The sequence below is a fragment of the Chaetura pelagica genome, unplaced genomic scaffold, assembly GCF_000747805.2.
Source record: "Chaetura pelagica isolate M959 unplaced genomic scaffold, ChaPel_1.0 scaffold104, whole genome shotgun sequence".
Taxonomy (NCBI): Eukaryota; Metazoa; Chordata; class Aves; order Apodiformes; family Apodidae; genus Chaetura; species Chaetura pelagica.
This window is the reverse complement of record NW_009953786.1, coordinates 7,046,623-7,066,291: the sequence shown is the minus strand read 5'-3', so window position 1 is coordinate 7,066,291 and position 19,669 is coordinate 7,046,623. Positions and strand designations below refer to the sequence as shown.

The 19,669-nt window shown below is 39.1% G+C and overlaps 2 protein-coding genes across 2 annotated transcripts in view; one reads left to right on the top strand and one right to left on the bottom strand.

Annotated features, from left to right (window-relative positions):
- TXNDC5 (thioredoxin domain containing 5 (endoplasmic reticulum)) overlaps window positions 1-12,698 on the top strand; it is a 17,432-nt gene extending 4,734 nt beyond the window's left edge. The window contains exons 4-9 of the mRNA XM_010000923.1: window positions 1,939-2,054; window positions 4,235-4,321; window positions 5,716-5,862; window positions 8,683-8,765; window positions 11,799-11,928; window positions 12,576-12,698. Coding sequence (XP_009999225.1) covers window positions 1,939-2,054; window positions 4,235-4,321; window positions 5,716-5,862; window positions 8,683-8,765; window positions 11,799-11,928; window positions 12,576-12,698 — 686 coding nt within the window. The remainder of the gene's footprint in view (window positions 1-1,938; window positions 2,055-4,234; window positions 4,322-5,715; window positions 5,863-8,682; window positions 8,766-11,798; window positions 11,929-12,575) is intronic.
- Window positions 12,699-15,485: 2,787 nt separating this feature from the next.
- The window catches only part of BMP6 (bone morphogenetic protein 6), a 28,288-nt gene continuing 24,104 nt past the window's right edge, over window positions 15,486-19,669 (bottom strand). The window contains exons 5-7 of the mRNA XM_010000978.1: window positions 18,564-18,640; window positions 15,726-15,836; window positions 15,486-15,635 (exon numbers count right to left, since the gene is read on the bottom strand). Of these exons, the coding sequence (XP_009999280.1) occupies window positions 15,486-15,635; window positions 15,726-15,836; window positions 18,564-18,640 (338 nt within the window). The remainder of the gene's footprint in view (window positions 15,636-15,725; window positions 15,837-18,563; window positions 18,641-19,669) is intronic.

Sequence of the window (19,669 nt, the reverse complement as noted above, 5' to 3'; positions counted from 1 at the left end):
TTCCCTGGGTGATGTCTTGTTCTTAATCCCAGGCTGCTGTTCTGGATAAATATCCATCTGTTTGCTCCTTGCTGCCTCCATCCCACTCCAATCTAGCCCCTTACTTGACATTGTTTTGCCTCCTTCCTCCAGAATTAATGTGGGCAAAGCACTTCACCTGTTTGGCTATTAAAAAAAAACCCTCAGTATTGTCTGAAAGCTTTAAAAGTAATGCCAGGAGTGATACCTAACATGTGAAATTTCATCTCCCCCACAGTGGGCTTTTAGAGAATGAGCAAAAATCTTCCAATACTAACTTTGGGCTGCAATAGCAAAAGATGATCCTTCCATTTCTATCAGTTTTCCTAAGAACAAAGGCTGGCTTAAATTAACTATCTGTGTCCCTGTGTTACCAACAGTGATGCTAGAGCTTCTTAATAACTGATAAACGTTTTCAAGTGTGGAAGAGCATTTTTTTTGCAGCTAGCTTAAAATTTCACAGCCTGTGTGGCTTAATACAGAATTCAATCAAAATTCTCCATACATTTTTCTCTAAGCCATCAGGGAGATGCTAAGTACTTAACAACTTTACAGTCTGAGAAGACATTTACATGTAGTGTATATGTAAATGTTTTAATATTTTTATTTCAATGGATACATTGGCATTCATAGAAGACACATTCTCATGGTCAAATTCAATGGTTGAGCAGGTTTATCATAATCTACCAAGTTGTTATCCTCTCTTGACTTAATTTACAAGAAGCTCGGGGCTTAAATTTAGTGGGAGGCTTAGCAGTTCCAGCTGGAAGATTGACTTTTGTTCTTAAAAAGTTCCCCTTTACCCTTTTGGTGGTCTAGGGCAAAATAATTTTATTTTTTCTATTGGAAGGAGAATATACCAGAATATGTGGTATAGAATGGCTGATTTTTAGTAGATGTTCTTATTCATTCATGAGAAATTTCAGCTTGCAGCTCACCAAAGCAAAGCATATCAACCAGTTGGAAAGTCTTCCATGTGCAGATCAGGCAAGTTGGAGTACACTGTGACTGCAGTTTACATTTCCTAGTTATTTTGTGATGCCTTTCCTTTGACCTCCTTTTGTGAACAAGCTCTCAAATAACAAATGAATTCCAGTAATATCAACCCCAAGGCAGTCATCAAAGTAGACTGGTAAAAAGAGAAAGAACTTTTCTCCAGTTAGTGGCATTTCCATCAAATTAAGTTGATTTTTTCCCCCTGTTTTAATTAAGTTCATTTTTATTTCATATTAACAGAGCCTTGGCTCGATGTATGCAAAAGTGTGCAGCATCTTGAGTTAAGAGTAATCTTAAATGAAGGAAGTTACATATTCTAGTACATTGCAGTTAAGATGATACTTTTAAACTAAACATGAGTAGGAGATAGTACAAAGACTCTCTATAAAACACTGCAAAAATCAACTGTATGCAGGGATTCCTGAATAGTTGATAATAAAGTAAAAAGTGCAGGGCAGAAGAAGGAGGATGGAAAGCTGAACAGAATTGTTTAGGTGCTTCATGGACTTCATGTAGTTGTGTTTCCAAATAAATGTTTAAATCTAACGCTTACTTTTTATGTTGTTATAAATACATGCTTCTTGGTGGTTCTTTCTGCTCTGTAATAGGGCAAGTGATTGACATGATAGAATTAGACACTGTAGCAATGGTTAGGTTAATAGTATTAGTTTTGGTATCTCATCTGTTGGCTTGTGATTGTAATGCTGTCGGGATTTTCAGGGAAACTGGCAACATTGTGGAACTGCAAATCTAATTGCTGAAGTATTCTGTCCTGGCCTTCGATTCACAGCATTTCCTATCTTTAGCTCAGGAAATACCAGGATAAATTTGCAGTCTGAGATTAGTACCTAGCCTTAAATTGCAGCCAAATTCATTCCAAATTAGTTATTTTTTTAAAATATTTTTTTTCCTTTGACTTTAAAGGTAATCACTTTATCAAATTCTTTGCCCCTTGGTGTGGTCATTGCAAGGCTTTGGCCCCAACCTGGGAACAGCTGGCTCAAGCCTTTGAACATTCAGAAACTGTCAAGATTGGCAAGGTAGGTGAAGTGCTTAGCCTGAAAGTGTGTTTTGTGTAAATGTTTCAGCCAAGTGTCCTGCTTTTCTGGCTGTGATTTGCAAATAACAATTGTTTTGTTTGTCACCTCTTAAATCTTGTTATTGTCATAATTTCTATTTTAATTTTGGGATGGTTTGTGTTTGTTTTATTTTCTCACACATCCACAGTTGACGGGACTCTCCCTCATTTTAAGCAAGGGCTTATTAGAAACACAGCTAGCTCACTGTGTTTAGTAGAGAGCTGGAATAAGTCTAATGGTTATGCAGGAAATAGTATTTTGAGAATTTTTTAAATTATGTTTGCTATTTGTAGAACTTGATAGACTCCAGTATTTATTTTGAGTGAGAAGGTGACTTCTAATTTGCTCTTTACAGCATTGGATTCCTTAGCAAGCTTTGGACTGACAGGGCTCCTTATGATGAAATATTTCTTGCTTCCTTTTTCTTTTTTTTTCCTCTTTACCCCCATAGAACTTTCTAAAGGTTTCAGGGGGTCTCCCACCATAAAAACTGATATCTTGTCCTGCTTTACTATTTCCCCTAGGGTTGATAACCAGGTTCTGTGGTGTATTTACCATGGGAGCTTATTACTTGTACGTGGAGTGACTTCTGTGTGGAGGTATGGAGGTGGTCTGGCAATTGCAGTTAGTGGCTTTATTTGCTGACCCATACCTAAGTCAAGGTGGCTCATAATGTGAATCCCTTTGTTTTTGCCAATGGTGGAAAACTGACTGGGCTCAACTTCTTCTTCTTAAGCTTTCAGAGTGATTCCACTTATCTGAAATACTGCATAGCAGCAGTGTTGTCAGACCTGCAGAGAGACAAAAAACCCCTTATCTCCTCTGTCTCTGCCCTCATAGTGCTTTCAGCTGTTACTAGGGGTGATGAGCTTGATTTATTTTTGTTTTTAATTATTTTTATCTGCAATGCTTTTGCAAATCTGCTAATTCAGGTACGCTGTAGATATACAGAGCAGGTCAGCATAGTTGAACTTTAGAGAAGACACATATATATACACATATATGCTTATATATACATAAATATAATTTTGAGACTGGGTGGATATAAAATTAAAATTTCTTCTGAGAAGAAGATTATCTGAGGCTATTGCTCCTTCGATGCTGTCTGTAGGAAATCTTGCATCTGCTGATGTACTTTTGAGAACCTTGCTTTCTGCCTGATAAAATCCTTGCTGAGTTTAAGTAAGTTTGTGACAAAAATTTCCAAATTCGTTTTATTCCGATATCTGTTGTGCTCGCAGTTACTGGTAATTGCATCTTAATAAAGCCACTAAAATTTGTCTGGATGCCTAGTCGATTTTGTGTAACTGTGCATCTAATGAAACTGTTTGAAACATGTTTGGGCTAAAATTGCAAGTCTGGAAGTAAACAGGAAACACGACTGTTTCTAAGGAGGATGAACCATGACCTTAATGTAATCTGGGGGAATAGGGTCTTAACAGCAATGGTGCCTGTTGGCAGGATGCTGTTTAATCTTTGGAACTGATCTTCAGTGATCTGGAGCAAAGTGTTTCTAATGTAAAATTCAAAATCCAAGTGCTGTATCGAACAAAGCCTCCAATGCTGCTTGTATTTGTTCCACTTCAAAAAAAGTGAAGTGAAAAATTTGTGAAGTTGAGAACTTCACAAATTGGTTTATGATATATTGAACATCGCTCTGCCTTTGTAACTTCCCTTGGACTAAAGTTAATTTGCTAGCTGCTGACATGTCTTCTGAAGTCTTTAAGGAGTAGTCTTTCTAAAAAATGGATGAGCCAATATATCTTAACTTTAAAGCTCTCTCACATTATAATTTTGTTTCTTTATTGTCCTTGCAGTGATTTTATTAATTGAGAATACCAAGTACTACTACTTACATTGTTCTTTGTAACTGTTCCTTCTTACTTCTATCTGTGCCCTCCTCCCTGATACCTCCTAAAACAAAATAATCATGCACACAGCCTCCCAATTGTACAACCAAACCACTGTGTGAAAGACAGACATAATCCTTCTCAAGGCAGTACCTGGTACTGAGTTTTGCTAAGCCATGTATTACTTGTTCTTGGATTTTGTTCTTTCAGATTTTAAATACAAGAGAGGCTGTGATGCTGGAATGTTTACTTTATGCACTGAGTGGTTTAAATTTTTTTTTCAAAATGTAGGTTGACTGTACCCAGCATTCTGAAGTCTGCTCTGAGACTCAAGTTCGTGGCTATCCCACACTCCTCTGGTTTAGGAATGGTGAGAAGGTGAGTCTGCAAGCTCAGCGAAAAATCAGACCATTTTTTTCTGAATACTACTCTGACGATGTTTGCATTCTGTGAAAAAAAAGATCAAGTGGTCATATAGGAATGTCTGAGACAGAAGGATGTTGGAAGTTCAGTCTGGTACTGGAAGAAGTATCCTTCATCCACAGATAAAAGTTAGAGCTTTTGCTCTTTGTGCTCTGCAAATAACTGCTGTCACGTTCACAAATCTTTAAGTATTATCTCAAATTATGGGTGTATCTCCAACTCTGGATGTACTTTATCTTAATATCTTACCTCCTATGGATCAGGAAAACAGATGAACTAGAAATAATAAAAAATACTTAATTTTCACAAAGTGTGCCAAAAGGTTCTCATCTGTAAGTAGTGCCTATCTGTGATGTCTGAGTGATGCAAATTTTCCTTCTTATAAATCTGAACACTTCATACGATGCTGTGTGAGAGTCCTGTGGGCCCTGTTGACATTTTCCTTGTAGCTGTTCAAAGAACTAAAATATTCTGAAGTTATGAACAGCATCAAATAAACATATTGTAAAGAATAGTGTTACTTTTCATAAGTTTCACACTTTCAAGATAAATGTGTTAATTGATATTAAAAATAGGTCTGCAAGCAGAGAATCTAGGACTACCCTTTGAGTTCTTACCCACTAAGTTTTAGGGCGGTTGAGGTTTTTGCCCCATTCATCTTGCATTCCTTTTTGAACACCTAGAGTATCAGGTACGTAAGTTTTGCTACTCACTCCAGTTTAGGTGCTGTTGCCTGAGAGCATTTCTAGAGAGCATTGTCTCACTGTTTGGGTTTTCTGAGGATGTGTGACAAGTGTGTGGCCCAGAGGAGAAAACTGGATAGTTCAGGTGGCATTGCAAGTCAGTCCTTCAGCCCTGTCAAAACACTGGGCAGAGCTTTCATGGTAACAGAGACCATCACCACACAGCAAGGGGTATTTTATTGTTCCTTGTTGTAGTTTTATGTTCAGAAAAATAAAGCCTTGAAAATAAGCTGGCTGGAGTGACAGATGAAGGTTAAAGTGGAAAGGTTTCTAAAATTTGCTCCTCCATTTCCAAAATGCCTTTCATTTCAACAAAATTTTGCTTTGTTCGTTTTGGGTTCAGAAGAGTCTATGGCAAATACTGAAGATGTGGAGTGAATGCACTGCCATGGAGAGGTTTTAATAACTAGATTTATAGATTGTATTTATTATGAATATGCTTACACTTTGCAATCTTATGATTTGCTGATAATTATTTATTTGCTAGTTATTTATTTGCTAGTTATTTATTTGCTAGTTATTTATTTGCTAGTTATTTATTTGCTAGTTATTTATTTGCTAGATTAACTGCATTACACATTTCTACAAACTATTTGATAATTGTAGGGTGACCAGTATAAAGGGAAGAGGGACTTTGATTCCTTAAAGGAATATGTGGATTCCCAACTACAGAGCTCTGAGAAAGAGCCACCAGCAGATAAACCCACCGAAGCCCCACAGCCACCCGAGGAACCCACCCATGTTGAGGTAAGTGCTTCTGTTTTCTGCAGCAATGTTAGGAGTGTTCAAACTGTTTCAGCAGCCTATCCAAGTCTTCCATGTATTTCTATCTCTGATAGGTTGACAGTTTCTAGATGTAAACTGTATCAAATACTTTCCTTGTTACTGTTTTAGTAATTATTGATGATGTGATGCTTTTACTAACCTAATTAATTGGAAAAGAAAAAAAAAAAGCTCTTTATTTATGATTGCAATAAGCTGTTTAGATGCAATGTGGTCTTTTTTGGTCTGTTGAGCTGCTGGCACCTTTGTCTGTATGACAGTGTATTTCCTCACTGTGGAGATGAACATCTCTTGCAGGATTCTCATCTGGACCCAGGAGGTTGGTGCACTCTGCTAAGCCCCTAAAAAAAAAGCCAGGGTCCTATACTTATAGACTATCTGCAGAAACAACAAACAAGCAAAGATTGTGAAGACTGATCTAAATGTGGCAAGGAAGTGTGTCCTGTGACAATAAAACTCCTCGAGTTTGGAGGCTAGTTCTTCTAATCCTGGTTGTAGGAGCTACAGGGGTTATGAATGTTGCCAAGGAATTGGAAGGAACAACTTTATCACTTTTGCATGGTTGTGCTTCATTGTAATTTAGTTTTCTGTCTCTTTTAGTCACTTGCATTTCTTCTGCCATTTTTCTTGTAGCTGAATTTGAAGTTGGTGAGGTTGAGAATTTAAGGATGGTTTTCAAGCATACATTTTCATCAGATGTGGAAAACATACTTCTGCCTAGAAATAAGTGATGGTGGTTTACACCCCTTTGTGACATAGAATGAACTTATGTAATTAAAAAGCCTTAAAATCACTAACATAAATACAGTTTATATGCAGCTACTTGCAGGAGAATATTACCTTTCCCAGTTGACTTTTCCAGCAGTATTGTTCATCTTATATAAAGTGACTTAGCAGACATTATAGACAACATAGATTTGTAATTTTCATGCCCATCAGTTTTAGAGTGTTTGTTTTTTTGTGGTTTTTTTTGAAGGGGAGATCTGAACAAACTGGTATTGGTACAATGCAGAAATTAATTAGTTGTCTTCCTATTTTTTATAAAAATAACACAAACCAAATGTGATGCAAATTCCCACTTATGTCTTGCATGCACCAGAACGTATACAGACAGGAAAAGATTGTGTGGGGGGATTGTTTTGCCAGATAACAGTAGACAGAGCACAGGGCTCAACTTTGTAACTTTACATCATAGTTTTAGATGCCACCATTCTCGGTCACTCAACTTCAGACACCTTGGTTCTGGTTTTTTTTTCCCATGACTTTTGAAACAAAAGCCAGCAAACTGCATTTACTATCAGCAGCCCACAGCTGGTACCATGGGCAGCAGAAGCAGTGAGTTCCAACTCCAAATTTATGTCCCAGACCTGAACTCCTACATGGATTCCCCCATGTCTTAAGTGGGCCAAGTATTTGTCAGTCCTTTCACAGAAGCTGAACTTCTGTGTCCATGAGACTTCTCTCCTGCCAAACCTCACTAATACTACTCAAAAATTGTCCATATGGGTTAAGTTAGAGGGACCAGCAGATGCTCAGATTTGTGATTGCATAAGCTGTATTTTCTGAAGAAATCAAGTTAAATGAACTGTGATACTCATCTTATTTTTGTGGTTATATGGTTTATGTTGCTATTCTGATAGTAATCTGCAGATCTTTAAAATGTAGATCAGGGGGAGGATGTTGTTTAAGCGTTATTCAAATTTGTTATCTTACATTGTAAATTACGTTTGAAACATCTGTTCTAGATATCCATTTAGGAAATTCAGAATAGAAGAATATGTCTTTACCATTCATTTTTCTTCATTTCATTATTTGTAATTATTTAATAACTAGTATAATTTCTAAATAATTCTGTGTAGGCAATAACACTTCAACCTAATGAAATAACTTAATTTCATCAACTAACAGTTACAGAAATGTTTATCCAGTACCTTTAATTTGCAATGTCAAGTTTCTTTTTGGCTTTTCTTCATAAAAATCTTACTGGGTTTAAAGTAGAATTGGTAATATTGTCAGTTACACTCTTTTCTACTGTTTTCATTTGAATTTGAAACTTTTATAGGCATGAGATTTATTTATTTTTAATCCCTCTCACCCTTAAGGGTCTCATGCGAAAAATGAGGTTTGTGCTCTCGTTTGAGATGCTCTGCAAGCAAGGTACCATCCTCCTATCATTCCCAAGCCATTGCTTCTGATGTCAGGCATAAAAATTCTTCTGGTGTCCATGCAAATATGGTGTGGTGATGTCCTGTTGAGAGACAGATACATGTTCCTAGTAACATCACTTTCTATGTATGCAGCACTGGGATGTAGCAGAGGAACAGCTGTCAAGACATCACTAAGATGCCTTAAGTGCATCGTTAAACTCACAGATGGCCATTATGTGCTTTAAGCCAACTCCTCTCAGAGTTGTTCCTTGATACCTTTGCGTGACTGTGTATTAAAGTAAAGGTGATTTTTTTCCAACAACTGAAAAGTTGGATACAGGCAAATCCCCTGAAAATCATGATGTTTTGATTTTTCAATTATGGATGAATTTCAGTGTGAAATACGCATTTCTCTGCATCTCTCTAGGGGAGGAAAGCAGTCAAGGGCTTAAAGTGGGGTGTGCTGCTCCTACTCTTGTTTATATATCAATAATAATGTATTTTACATTTTTTAATGTATTAATAATAATGTCTTTTACAATATGAGTTTTCCTTTCAGGTAGCTAAAAACTTGTTTGGCTTTTATATACAAAATGTTTGGCTTTTATATTCAAAAAGTTTTGACTACTTGTTTTTTTAACAGGCTGCAGTGCTCTCCCTCTCTGAAAAAGACTTTGATGCAACCATTGCTAGGGGGATCACCTTTATTAAATTCTATGCTCCATGGTAAGAAGCTGGCACCTGTTGTTCAGGATTATTGCTGCTCTGAGCTGTCAGTACATTAATTGCTGTGAGTCTTGGAGTTGTGCAGTAATGTATTCGTTGTCTGGATCTAAAAAGAATTAACTGAAGAATGTGTGTGTTGGCAAGAGTTAACAGCAAGAAAAGTCGATCTGGTTTAGCTTTCTTGGGATCCTGCTCTGTGGAAAGGTTGACTGAGAAACTTTACTGTGTCAGCCTCCAGGTAATGCTGGGGAGCAAAGAGAGTGAACTTTCTTTGCAGGCTTAGTGTGCTCCTATCCCTTGACTAGGGAAAAGTGAGGGGAGTGTATCACCTGTGTGGAGAAAGGAGAGCATGCTGACCTTTGGGCCCTGTCTTCCCACAAGCAACCTCTCTTGAAAGCCTCATTTGTGCACTTGGAAATGCTGTGGATAATCAGCTGTTACTCTTGAAACAGACAAAAAACTATTTTGCACAAGTGACAATTTTGAGATGTCCTTAAGACTGTATTCCATGTAATATGTTCTTATAGTGACTCAAGGTAGAAATATCCAATACAGACGGCATAGGGGGAAATACCTACCTGGCATCTGCCATTACTGGCACATCCAGCGCAGCCTGGAACCAAGCTGGGGTAAGACCTCAGTCTTACAAAATCACAGAACAAATATTTCCACCCCTTTCTTTCTGTTTACTTTCTGAGTAAAAAGAAAGAAAATTGTCTCTCTGCAGTTCTCTCAGGAAACTTGCACACCATCTTTCTCCTCCATTGCCCAGTATTTTTGCCAATAGAAGGAAGATTAGTGTAGGGGGGAAAGATTAAAATTAAGGTATATTTTACCATGTTAAAGATAACGCATCTCTGATTTCATCACTAGGCCTCCTATCAATGCAGTATATAAAATATAGAAATAAATTTTGTTTGTGGTATTAGAAGGTCACCATTGCAAAGCAACACAAGCAAACACAACCCCTATTTAAATGTGCTCAGGAGTATCAAAATATTGCAGCTTAACTTTGACAGTAGGTTTGAGTGTGTTTCTTATTTTTAGGCAAGAAGTACCAGGGAAAGCTTCATGTTATGTAAATCTCAATGATGCAGTCTTTTCCAGTGTTGTCACCCTTTTTACTGCAGTGTGGTTTCGTGTGTGAGAGCCACTTGGATACTTTCTTATGTCTGAAAGGTCTGCTTTGGGATGTGAGCAGATATCTGTCATGTTAAGGAATACCGTGCCCATAGACACACAATACCCTTCATGTTTCCAGCCCTTCACTTCCTTTATGCTTTCTGTACACTGGGAGCAACTGAAATTCAGTCTGTGACTGTGCTGCTACTACAACACCAGCAGACCTGGCTGGTAAATTCAAATTGCACTTGTGCTCAAAGCAGCATCTACTCTGATGCCTGAACCCAGGGCTTGTTGGCATATGTGGGCATTCATTATCTGAGAAACTTTTCCTGGAAAAGTTTGAGATAAATAAATGTTCTCTTTTAAATTAACTTTTCTTAATAGTGCTGCACCTTAACCATCCCCTCATCTCCTGAGATTCTAGTGGGATGCTGCTGGATCTCACAGATACCATCAGTGTTGGATGGCAGGCTGAGAAATAGTGGTTCAGGATGCAGAGAGTCAATGTCTGAAAGTAGTGTGTGCTCCCTGATTGCACTGTTCAGAAAGCCACCATTTAGGAAAGTACTTCCTGTTTTTATGTAGCTGGTATCCTAGTTTTAGCTCTGGAAGTTGGGCTTATGTAGAAGTTCTAGCACTCTGTATATAAATGACCTATTTCTTCTCCAAGTGGATTAACTTATGTAGGGCTCAGCAAACACTATTATGTTGTTGCTTGTTGTTGTGTCTTTCAGTTAGTTTTGGATAAATATTAATGTTAACTTGCATAGTAAGCATAAAATCATCCTGTTCTAGTAGTTCTGTTGCATGGTCAGAAATGCTATTATACTATCACTGTGTATTAACAAGGTGGTTTAAGTATACACTGGCTTGTATTAAGAAAACTTCTGCAGAGACATCTTTCATTTTTTTTTTGGTGACTGCCCTGATCCAGCCTCAAGGTAATTATGGGGCTGTTTTAATAACCCAATTAAGGTGCAGCTGGGTTAGAATTGAATGAGCAATGCAGCTTTAAAGTCTAAAGTGCTTTGGGAATTCTTCTTGAAGGCAGTAAGAAGTTCAAGCTATGAACTTGGCTACGCCAAGTTCAAAATATAAACAAACTAATACCTGACTATAGTTCCTGCCATTTTACAGTACCATTTTCTGTCTTGACCCTAGTGCTTCAGTGTGTGTGCTCTGTGCCCTGCATTCTCATGTTACTGTAGAGATGTGAGGGAGTAAAGCAGAAATAGGCCTTTTGGTGTTATTGATGGAATGATTCTCTGTTTAATGCAAATCAAAAGAGGGCCTGATTTATTTAGTTATTTATTTTACTTGCTACATGAAGCTTTTTGACCATCAAACAATTCCATTGTGGATCTATCTGAAGGTACAGTAGTAGTGGTTAAACTTCAAAGTACCTTCAGTGAGAAAGTGCATTACAGTCAAGGAGGCCATTAGGCACTGGAAGAAATTTAGTGGAGAAATTAAAATCTCATTTAAATAATTAAATTCAAGTTGTGTAGCTTTAGCTACATATAATTGTCATATGCTACCTGAAGACATAATTTGTACTGCAGACATTCTATGCATTTCTTAAAATGTTTGTTCCTAAGCAAATTTTTTTAAATTAAAATGTTCTCTTTACTCATCTTTATTTGGGTTTGTATTTCTCTATAGGGGAAAACATTAATGCACTGGCATCCAGATGAGACTGACAAAGGCCAGGAACTCCTTCAATGCATAACTTACATAAAATCACTCATTTTCTTAGCTCATTTACTGACATAATAGTACAAGGGAGTTGGAGGGCTAAATCATGAGGGGATAGGAAAGGCAGCTAGTTAAACTTACAGCTATTGCAGCAAGACAGTACAGATAAACTGGAGGGTATATCTGCTAAACAAATCTCTCTTTTGTTTCTAGGTGTGGTCACTGTAAGAACTTGGCTCCAACTTGGGAGAACCTTGCCAAAGAGCAATTTCCAGGTTTGACTGATGTCAAAATAGCAGAAGTAGACTGCACTGTGGAACGTAACGTCTGCAACAGATTTTCTGTAAGTGTGAAAGATCTGAAGTGAACAGGATAGGATTGTGTACCAAATGTTAAAGGCTTCAGCCTGTGGCTGAGCCAGCTGCTGCATTGTGGCTTCCTGGTGACACTGCAGCTGTGTTCTCCATTAGCCAGAAAAAAGAGGTAGTTCAGAACAGCACCTGGTGACACCGAGTCCCTCCCAGACTGTTTGTTCAGACTTGGTCATATTTATTATTGGATAAAGCTGCAGAAGTCCCTAATTTAAGAAGCCTTCCCTGTGAAAGCACCAAATCAGTCTTGGAGTAGCCAATGCAAAGTTCTGTTCCTAGAAAAAAAACAAAAAAGAAGTCCTATGGAGCTGGTAGGCAGAAAACCAAAAGCAGAACTGGAGCTGCCATTCCCAAGTGCTGGTGGAAGAGCCTGAAAGATCATGTGTTACCCCATTCACTTACATCTGTTCAGGAATTGCAGGTTGGCATTGGGAGTTCTGGTGTGATGTTTATATTTGTGGTTGGTTGGTTGGGGTTTTTTAATTAAAATGATTTACTGTTTTAGAAGGATTTGGTGGCTTTTCTGGGTCAGGTAAATACAAGTGGAGGATACCAGTGAGTTTGAACATTAGTAACGAGTTTCTTATTTTTTATTTTTTTGTGTGTGTGTCTTTTGAAGGTACGTGGTTACCCTACACTTCTGCTTTTCCGAGGTGGAAAGAAAGTCAGTGAACACAATGGAACGAGAGACCTTGAATCCCTGCATAGCTTTGTCTTGCGTCAAGCAAGGGATGAATTGTAATAAAAGTCTGGATGCTCCGTCCCTGGCTGTCTTTGTACAGTAGCTGAGGGATTGCAATCATTGCTAATTTTCAAATAGTGTATTGGGGAGCGGGGGGGAGGGGAGGTTGGGGCATTTTTTTTTGTTGTTGTTTGTTTCTAGGAAAACTGAATGTACTACACATTGGTATCTTCCCTCTGTGTGTGTGTTAAAGACGTGCTACCCTGTGTGTGTGAAGGAAAACTAACAACTAGTTACTGTGCAAATTGAGAGTATTTTCAGCATTGGTAGTATTGCTGCATTTCTGCATCCCTGTGATGAAGTGTAAGTGGTTTCCTTTGAGACTAAAATACATTAAGAAAACCAGCTTAAGGACACCCCTAGAATATTTTTGTCTTCAGGTTAGATTTGGTTAAAAAGTAACCCTTACAGCCTGCCCACCATTACTAGAAAGGTAAAAGCTATAGCTGTGTTGAGTCGCTTTTGCCTCTTCATATGTTACTTAAACCCTATTTGTCCTAATATAGCTGCTGGTTAAGAGATGGAAAGTCACAGGAGGTTGAAAAAAAAAACCACACACACTGTTGGAAGATACCAGGCCAACATGAGCTGGTTGTTTCTTGTTAACCCTCTCAGCATGGGAGGTCTAGCCATAATGAAAGTGATGGTACCGTAATATGTGCCTGAACATTACTGATGCCATAGTGTACTTGTGTCAGGTGAATCTTTCTTTTTTGTAGGCTGCTTCTGTCCAGCTCCTGAGGAGTAACTGTGCTCTACTTGTACAGGGCCAAAGTGCATAGGCACTTTTATAGCTGCTCTGTTAACATTAAAGAATCAGTTAGCCTCCAGAGCTGATGACGTGTTTCCTACCCTCGCCTGAATCCAGACTTTGTGCTGACCTGCTCCTTATTCAGAATACTTGGAGAACAACAACTAGTACAATGTTTATTTTTTTTCCCTTTCAGTTGTTCTACAGTAGTATAAATTAGTTCCCTTTTCTTCTTGAGCCTTAACCTTTTTCCAAGCTATAAGCATTGATAAGTTTGAATGCTAGGACCATGCACTCGGTGGTGCCTTGGATTATAATATGGATCTGTTCTTTGGTGCATAAGATATTCCATGTTAGACATGAGTGAAAGCCAAAGAATTTATACTGCAGAAACTGTCACAATACAATGAAAAGAGCAAACCAAGAACTGAATTTTGCTGTCTTGTGTGCACAGAAACTCATGGAATGAAGATGGCTACAGGCTAATTTGACTAATCTGTCAAGATACTGATTTTTTTTTGTCCATCATATGGAGTAGATTGGGTTTTTTAAAAAAAGAAAAGGCAAAACACAAATGAACTTTTAAATCATCAAATTTCTCCTGCTACTTCACTGTCCGTCCAGAACTTTGGATTCTGTTCAATGTAAAAATGTGTAAGGGTGAAAAAGCCACAGTGAAAGCCAAGTGTTGTACTGGCAGATGTATTAGATCAATGTATGTACTTCTGCCTTAAAGGAAGCCTTTATTATCATGTTTTTAACAACTTTCTAGTGAAGCACAATCTCATGAGTTTCTTGTATAAAATCAAAGTGGTACAATTGTTTACACTGAGATTTTTCTAAATAAAAACTTTTTTTAAAAAAGCAGTCTTTCTATAAATGATACAGCACAATGAATATACAGTGACAAGTGCAATAAATTATAGCTTGTATTTACAAGAAGCCTTTTAAATGCAAGAATTAGAGGTAAGTGCATTTAATACAAGTTTAATATTGATCAAAACAATTTGCTATTAGCTTCTGCTAGTCAAACGATGGCTACACTGCGAACGTATCCTTTATAGCAGCTGGTTAGTTGCATGAGTTGAAGGGGAAGGGTTGGCCAAATACTTGCATATGTTGACATTTTGTCTTCCTGTAAATAAATTGTCCAACTAGAGAATGAATGGCCCCTAAACTTTTACTTCTGAAGTACAGCTGTAGAAGTGTCTTGACTTCCTTCCTGGGCAAGTGCTAGTATATGAGTGGGGAGTGGAAGGAAGTTGCACAAGAGCAAGTGTGTTAAGCTATATTGCTTTGTCAGATACTGAACTGGAAAGACCAGCTGGGGTCTGAGTTCACACTAGTGTTTCTAACACAGGATGCAGCCAAGCAATCTTAACTCTTGAAGCATCAGACTTATTAGACTGTGCTTGGAGAATAAGAACTGAAACATTTGCTTTGGCACAATTTAAGATGCTTATTGTTGTGACAGATTTCAGGAGGATACTAACAGTCTAGGTATAGTAACTGGTCCTTCTAGGCAGAAGGCAATTCCTAACCTTAGAAATGTTATATTGTCTTGTATGCTCTAAGTCTGAAGTGCTAACACTCCTTTCTTCTCAACTTCCCTGCCTCTCCCCTTGTCTTCTTCCTTCCCCCCAGAAAGAAAGAACAAACCTCTCTCATTTTGGATGTTTGGTGCCTATCTGGTAAAACGGCAGCACCCATCCAAGAAACTGCCAAGGCCAAGCTGCTATGTGAGATTAAGACAGTCCCATCCAGCTAAAGCGTGTGTGGATGTATTGCTGCTTTGTGCAGCCCAGCTCTGCAGAGCTGAGTGCCACCATGCACAGGGTCAGTCTATAGGAAGTCCAGCAGTTTGCACATCCCCCTCTGTGCATTCCCCACACCCTTTTCTCACACAAGGCACATACATGGTGTTCTGAAAGGTGGTTCATCAATTATTCTTTTCTCCAAGGCCAGGTAGTTCACGGAAGCGGGGAAGGTAGTATGGAAGTTCATGGTAGAATCAGAGTCCATGTGAAGACTGCTTGTCAGTGACATCCACAAGCTCTTACTACCATATTCCTGTATTTCTTCAATATTACGTTAGAATTATCATCAAAATAAAGAACAGATATGGCATTTAGTTTGGTAGGTGCACAGCATGGTTTGGGAACGTAATCAGGATTCATAAGATGAACCTGTTGCCAAAAAGAAAATACAACAGAGACAATGGTAACTTGTTTCCAAATTCACCTATTACTTTGGCATCAAGCTTTCTGGAGACTTACCAGAGTCTGTACAATGGCATGATTGGTCGCATTCATATGGGCATTGAGTGGGAATGAGCACTCCCCATCACAGTAGTTGGCTGCGTAGCCCTTTGGAGCGATTATCCAGTCCTTTTTAGGAAACAAACAGAATGTGATTCAAATTAAAAAGTTGCCAGCTTGTACAGACAACTGCATGCAATTAAGAGCAGCTGAACATTTTCCACTAACTTTTTCTTGAGGGTGAAAATGTGCGTTCACTGAAACTGTTAGGAGGTCTTTTCTGTAGACACACTGATTAATATCCAAAGAATAGCGCACTCTATGCGCAGCTGAACTGCCACAAATGCAGAGAATTTTATTCCTAAAACCATTGCTGGATTGCCCTGTGGGGATTGTGGTTTGGATGGCTGTTTCCTGCAGGTTAGGCCTTCTGGCTGAACTACCTTTGCTAGGATGAATCGCAGCCTCAGCTGGTGTCCTCCCAGAGAAAACCATGTACATGCGTGTACGTGTGCACACACGCACAACTCAGCCAGGCAGCTCTGGGATGGGTCTATAAAACACTGATGTGGTTCCTCAGACACTTTTACCTTCTACACTCTCATACAGGGACACAAGTCTGCTAAGGCCACTATGGAAGTTTTAGCGGCATAACAGCTTTTCCACCTCTGTCTGACTCCTGACAGGGGAACAGGACAGCCAGCCTGAGCTGCATGTGAAAGCAGGTGGCCCTGGTGGCAAGCTATGTGCTGCACTATGAAAGAAGGTAACTACACCCAAAGGCTAATAAAAAAATGTACAGCTTCTCTGCTCCTGACACAAAAGAGCCAAAGGTAGACTAAAAGCATCACTATCAGGAGACATTTCTCCTTCCTCAGTGTCAGGCTCTGCAGGTCACCCTGCAGGAGGACGCACTCATATGTTTCTCATGCATGTAATTTTTAGGTGATTTCCAGTTGAGCTGACAACAATGACCTGGGATAACCTGAATTTTGCTATCGCAGGCCTGAGCGGCCACGGACTGATACTGCAGCTCTGCTGACCAAGTGGCATGATTGCCAACATGAGGATACCTGGACATAGCAAAGCCACCTCTTCATTCTCCTATACTAGCTCACTCATATTTTTTTACTGTTAAACCAAGCTGCTTATAAGACAGTCACCTTCCTGCTACAGAAATTGGTACAGACCATGTCATTAAATATATGTGCGACATAAGGAGAAGGGAAGTGCTCTACTAACAAAAATGGATGTTCTTCAGGAAACAGGAGTACCCAACACCTGCCTCCACCATCTCCCTACAACAAGCAGCATCTGGATTCCAACTCCTGCAATGAGTTCTGTGGCCTTCCTTTGGCACCATCTTACCTTCAACTAAAAAGGTGAAGGCAGTGCCTCCAAGGCTGTGAACACAACTGGAATACGCTTCCTGCCTGGAGTAAGGGCAAGTAATCTAAGGAAGAGGTGGAAAGGCTCTTGCACAAGTAAAAAGAAAAGCCACTAACAAGTATGCAGCCACTTTTGTGGCTAATGGGATGGAGATGACATAAGCAGCAAAAGATGCTGCTGTTTGATTAGCTGGGAGGGGACTTTCACGTGTAGGGTATTATAGAAGCAGTGGGGGCAGCCCTGGCATCCTGAATTATAATCTGGTAAAAACACTAGCTGACAGAAATGGGATCTTCCTCACAGAAGTGCTAAATGAAACAACAAAAAGAAAGGAAGAAAGGAAGAAAGGAAGAAAGGAAGAAAGGAAGAAAGGAAGAAAGGAAGAAAGGAAGAAAGGAAGAAAGGAAGAAAGGAAGAAAGGAAGAAAGGAAGAAAGAAAGAAAGAAAGAAAGAAAGAAAGAAAGAAAGAAAGAAAGAAAGAAAGAAAGAAAGAAAGAAAGAAAGAAAGAAAGAAAGAAAGAAAGAAAGAAAGAAAGAAAGAAAGAAAGAAAGAAAGAAAGAAAGAAAGAAAGAAAGAAAGAAAGAAAGAAAGAAAGAAAGAAAGAAAGAAAGAAAGAAAGAAAGAAAGAAAGAAAGAAAGAAAGAAAGAAAGAAAGAAAGAAAGAAAGAAAGAAAGAAAGAAAGAAAGAAAGAAAGAAAGAAAGAAAGAAAGAAAGAAAGAAAGAAAGAAAGAAAGAAAGAAAGAAAGAAAGAAAGAAAGAAAGAAAGAAAGAAAGAAAGAAAGAAAGAAAGAAAGAAAGAAAGAAAGAAAGAAAGAAAGAAAGAAAGAAAGAAAGAAAGAAAGAGAAAGAAAGAAAGAAAACAACTCACAAGCAAACAACAGAAGGCCCCAAACAAATAAAAACAAACAAAAAAACCCCCACAAAGCAGATGAGTGCATTCTTTGAAATGTGATGTTTGATGACACCGTAGCCTGGCCCTAAATAACATACTCTAAACAACTGTCTTACCTCACAGTGTTGCAACTAAACCCAGTCTTTATTCCACCTACTGCAACCAGTGCTAATTGTGGCCCAGGGGCAGAGGATTTCAACACAATGGCCAAGGTTAAAATTAGGCTGATTACTAGAATAAACTTGATTTGGTTAAAACCAGTGCTTAGCATCAGATACTTTTTTTTTTTCAGTAGAACTACACAGATAAGAGCCCTTGCCCGTACTGCGACTCCCATGAGTGACAGAGAATGACTGTATACTTGCATCTCATAAAGAATCAAGCTTCCTCTGGATCTTATCAAATGTCACAACTATCAATATTTATTTGCCCTTCCCTGTGACTGGTTTTAATGGGGAGGCACAAGGGACATTTTAAAGCATAATGGCAGCTTTGAGTGGAATTACCATGACACTGTTTAGACAACATTTCATAACAAAATGTCTAGTTTACCCAGTAAGAAACATCACACACCTGCCATCCCAAGTCTTGGAAGCTAACATAAAGCTCATGCTTTCTGCATGCTGTTTTTAAGTCACTGCTGTTGTAATCTGTTAAAAGAAAAAGAAAAAAAACAGGAATTTAGAAAGTAAAACAGAGTGGAGGGCACAACTGGCCAGATGTGTGCACACTGCAGGCTCAGCAGTAAGAAACGATGAGCTCCCCCAGCAGCAAAAAGGATAAGGTTGTTGAGGGACATCCAAAGCAAAGCTGAAGCTTTTAAGACACCTGTGGAAATGAAGGCACCCAAGGAACAGTGACTTGGTTATAATTCCTTCGGCTGCCTTTAATAACTTGACAAGCAGTGCTTGTAAAACACCTCCAGTAAAATTACTTTTTCCTCAGCTGTGGTTTCTGACACGTGCTGCCCTAGGTACTAAGCTCAAAACAAACACAATTACCAAAAGAATTGCAACTCCAGGAAGGTTCATCATCATCTTATGCCCCTCCACCAGTTAGCAGAAGTCCTTAAACAGCTAAGATGACCCATAGTCAATGAGGTCATGTCTTCGTCCCTCTCTGTGCCTTACCCCCAGCCTGTCCTGGACATCACACACAGCTCCATGCATCATCTCAGCTCTTGGACCTTTATAAGCCATGCTGTAGAAAACAAGTTTCTCCTTCTCATAATCTGCTTATCTGCAGATGACATAGGATTTGACACTCTATCAATGTTAACTTGCTCCTTCATGCCAATGCTTCACAGAAAAAAACAGGGGCATGGGTTGCAAAGTCCTGACCAGAGATCTTCCCCTTGGCCGTGGTGCGATGTATGAGTATGTTGGAACATGCAGGAGCTGCTCCTGATGGCCCTATAAAATGCAGCTTTTGACAGCGGGTGGAATTTCCCATTTATGTTTGGAAAGAGAGGCGGCACCGCACGTGAACACCTGGAGCCTCAGCGAGGGGAAGAACTGAGCTGTGACAGAGGGGCCTTTCACCCTGGGGTGGCTGCACAAATCCAGCCTTGGCAGGCGGTGGCTGCTCTCGTCAGGCCTGGGTGGCTGCCCGACCTCAGTGCACAGAAACCACAGAAACCACTTTCACAGTGGGGTGGCCTGGCCACTGGCTACAGCTGC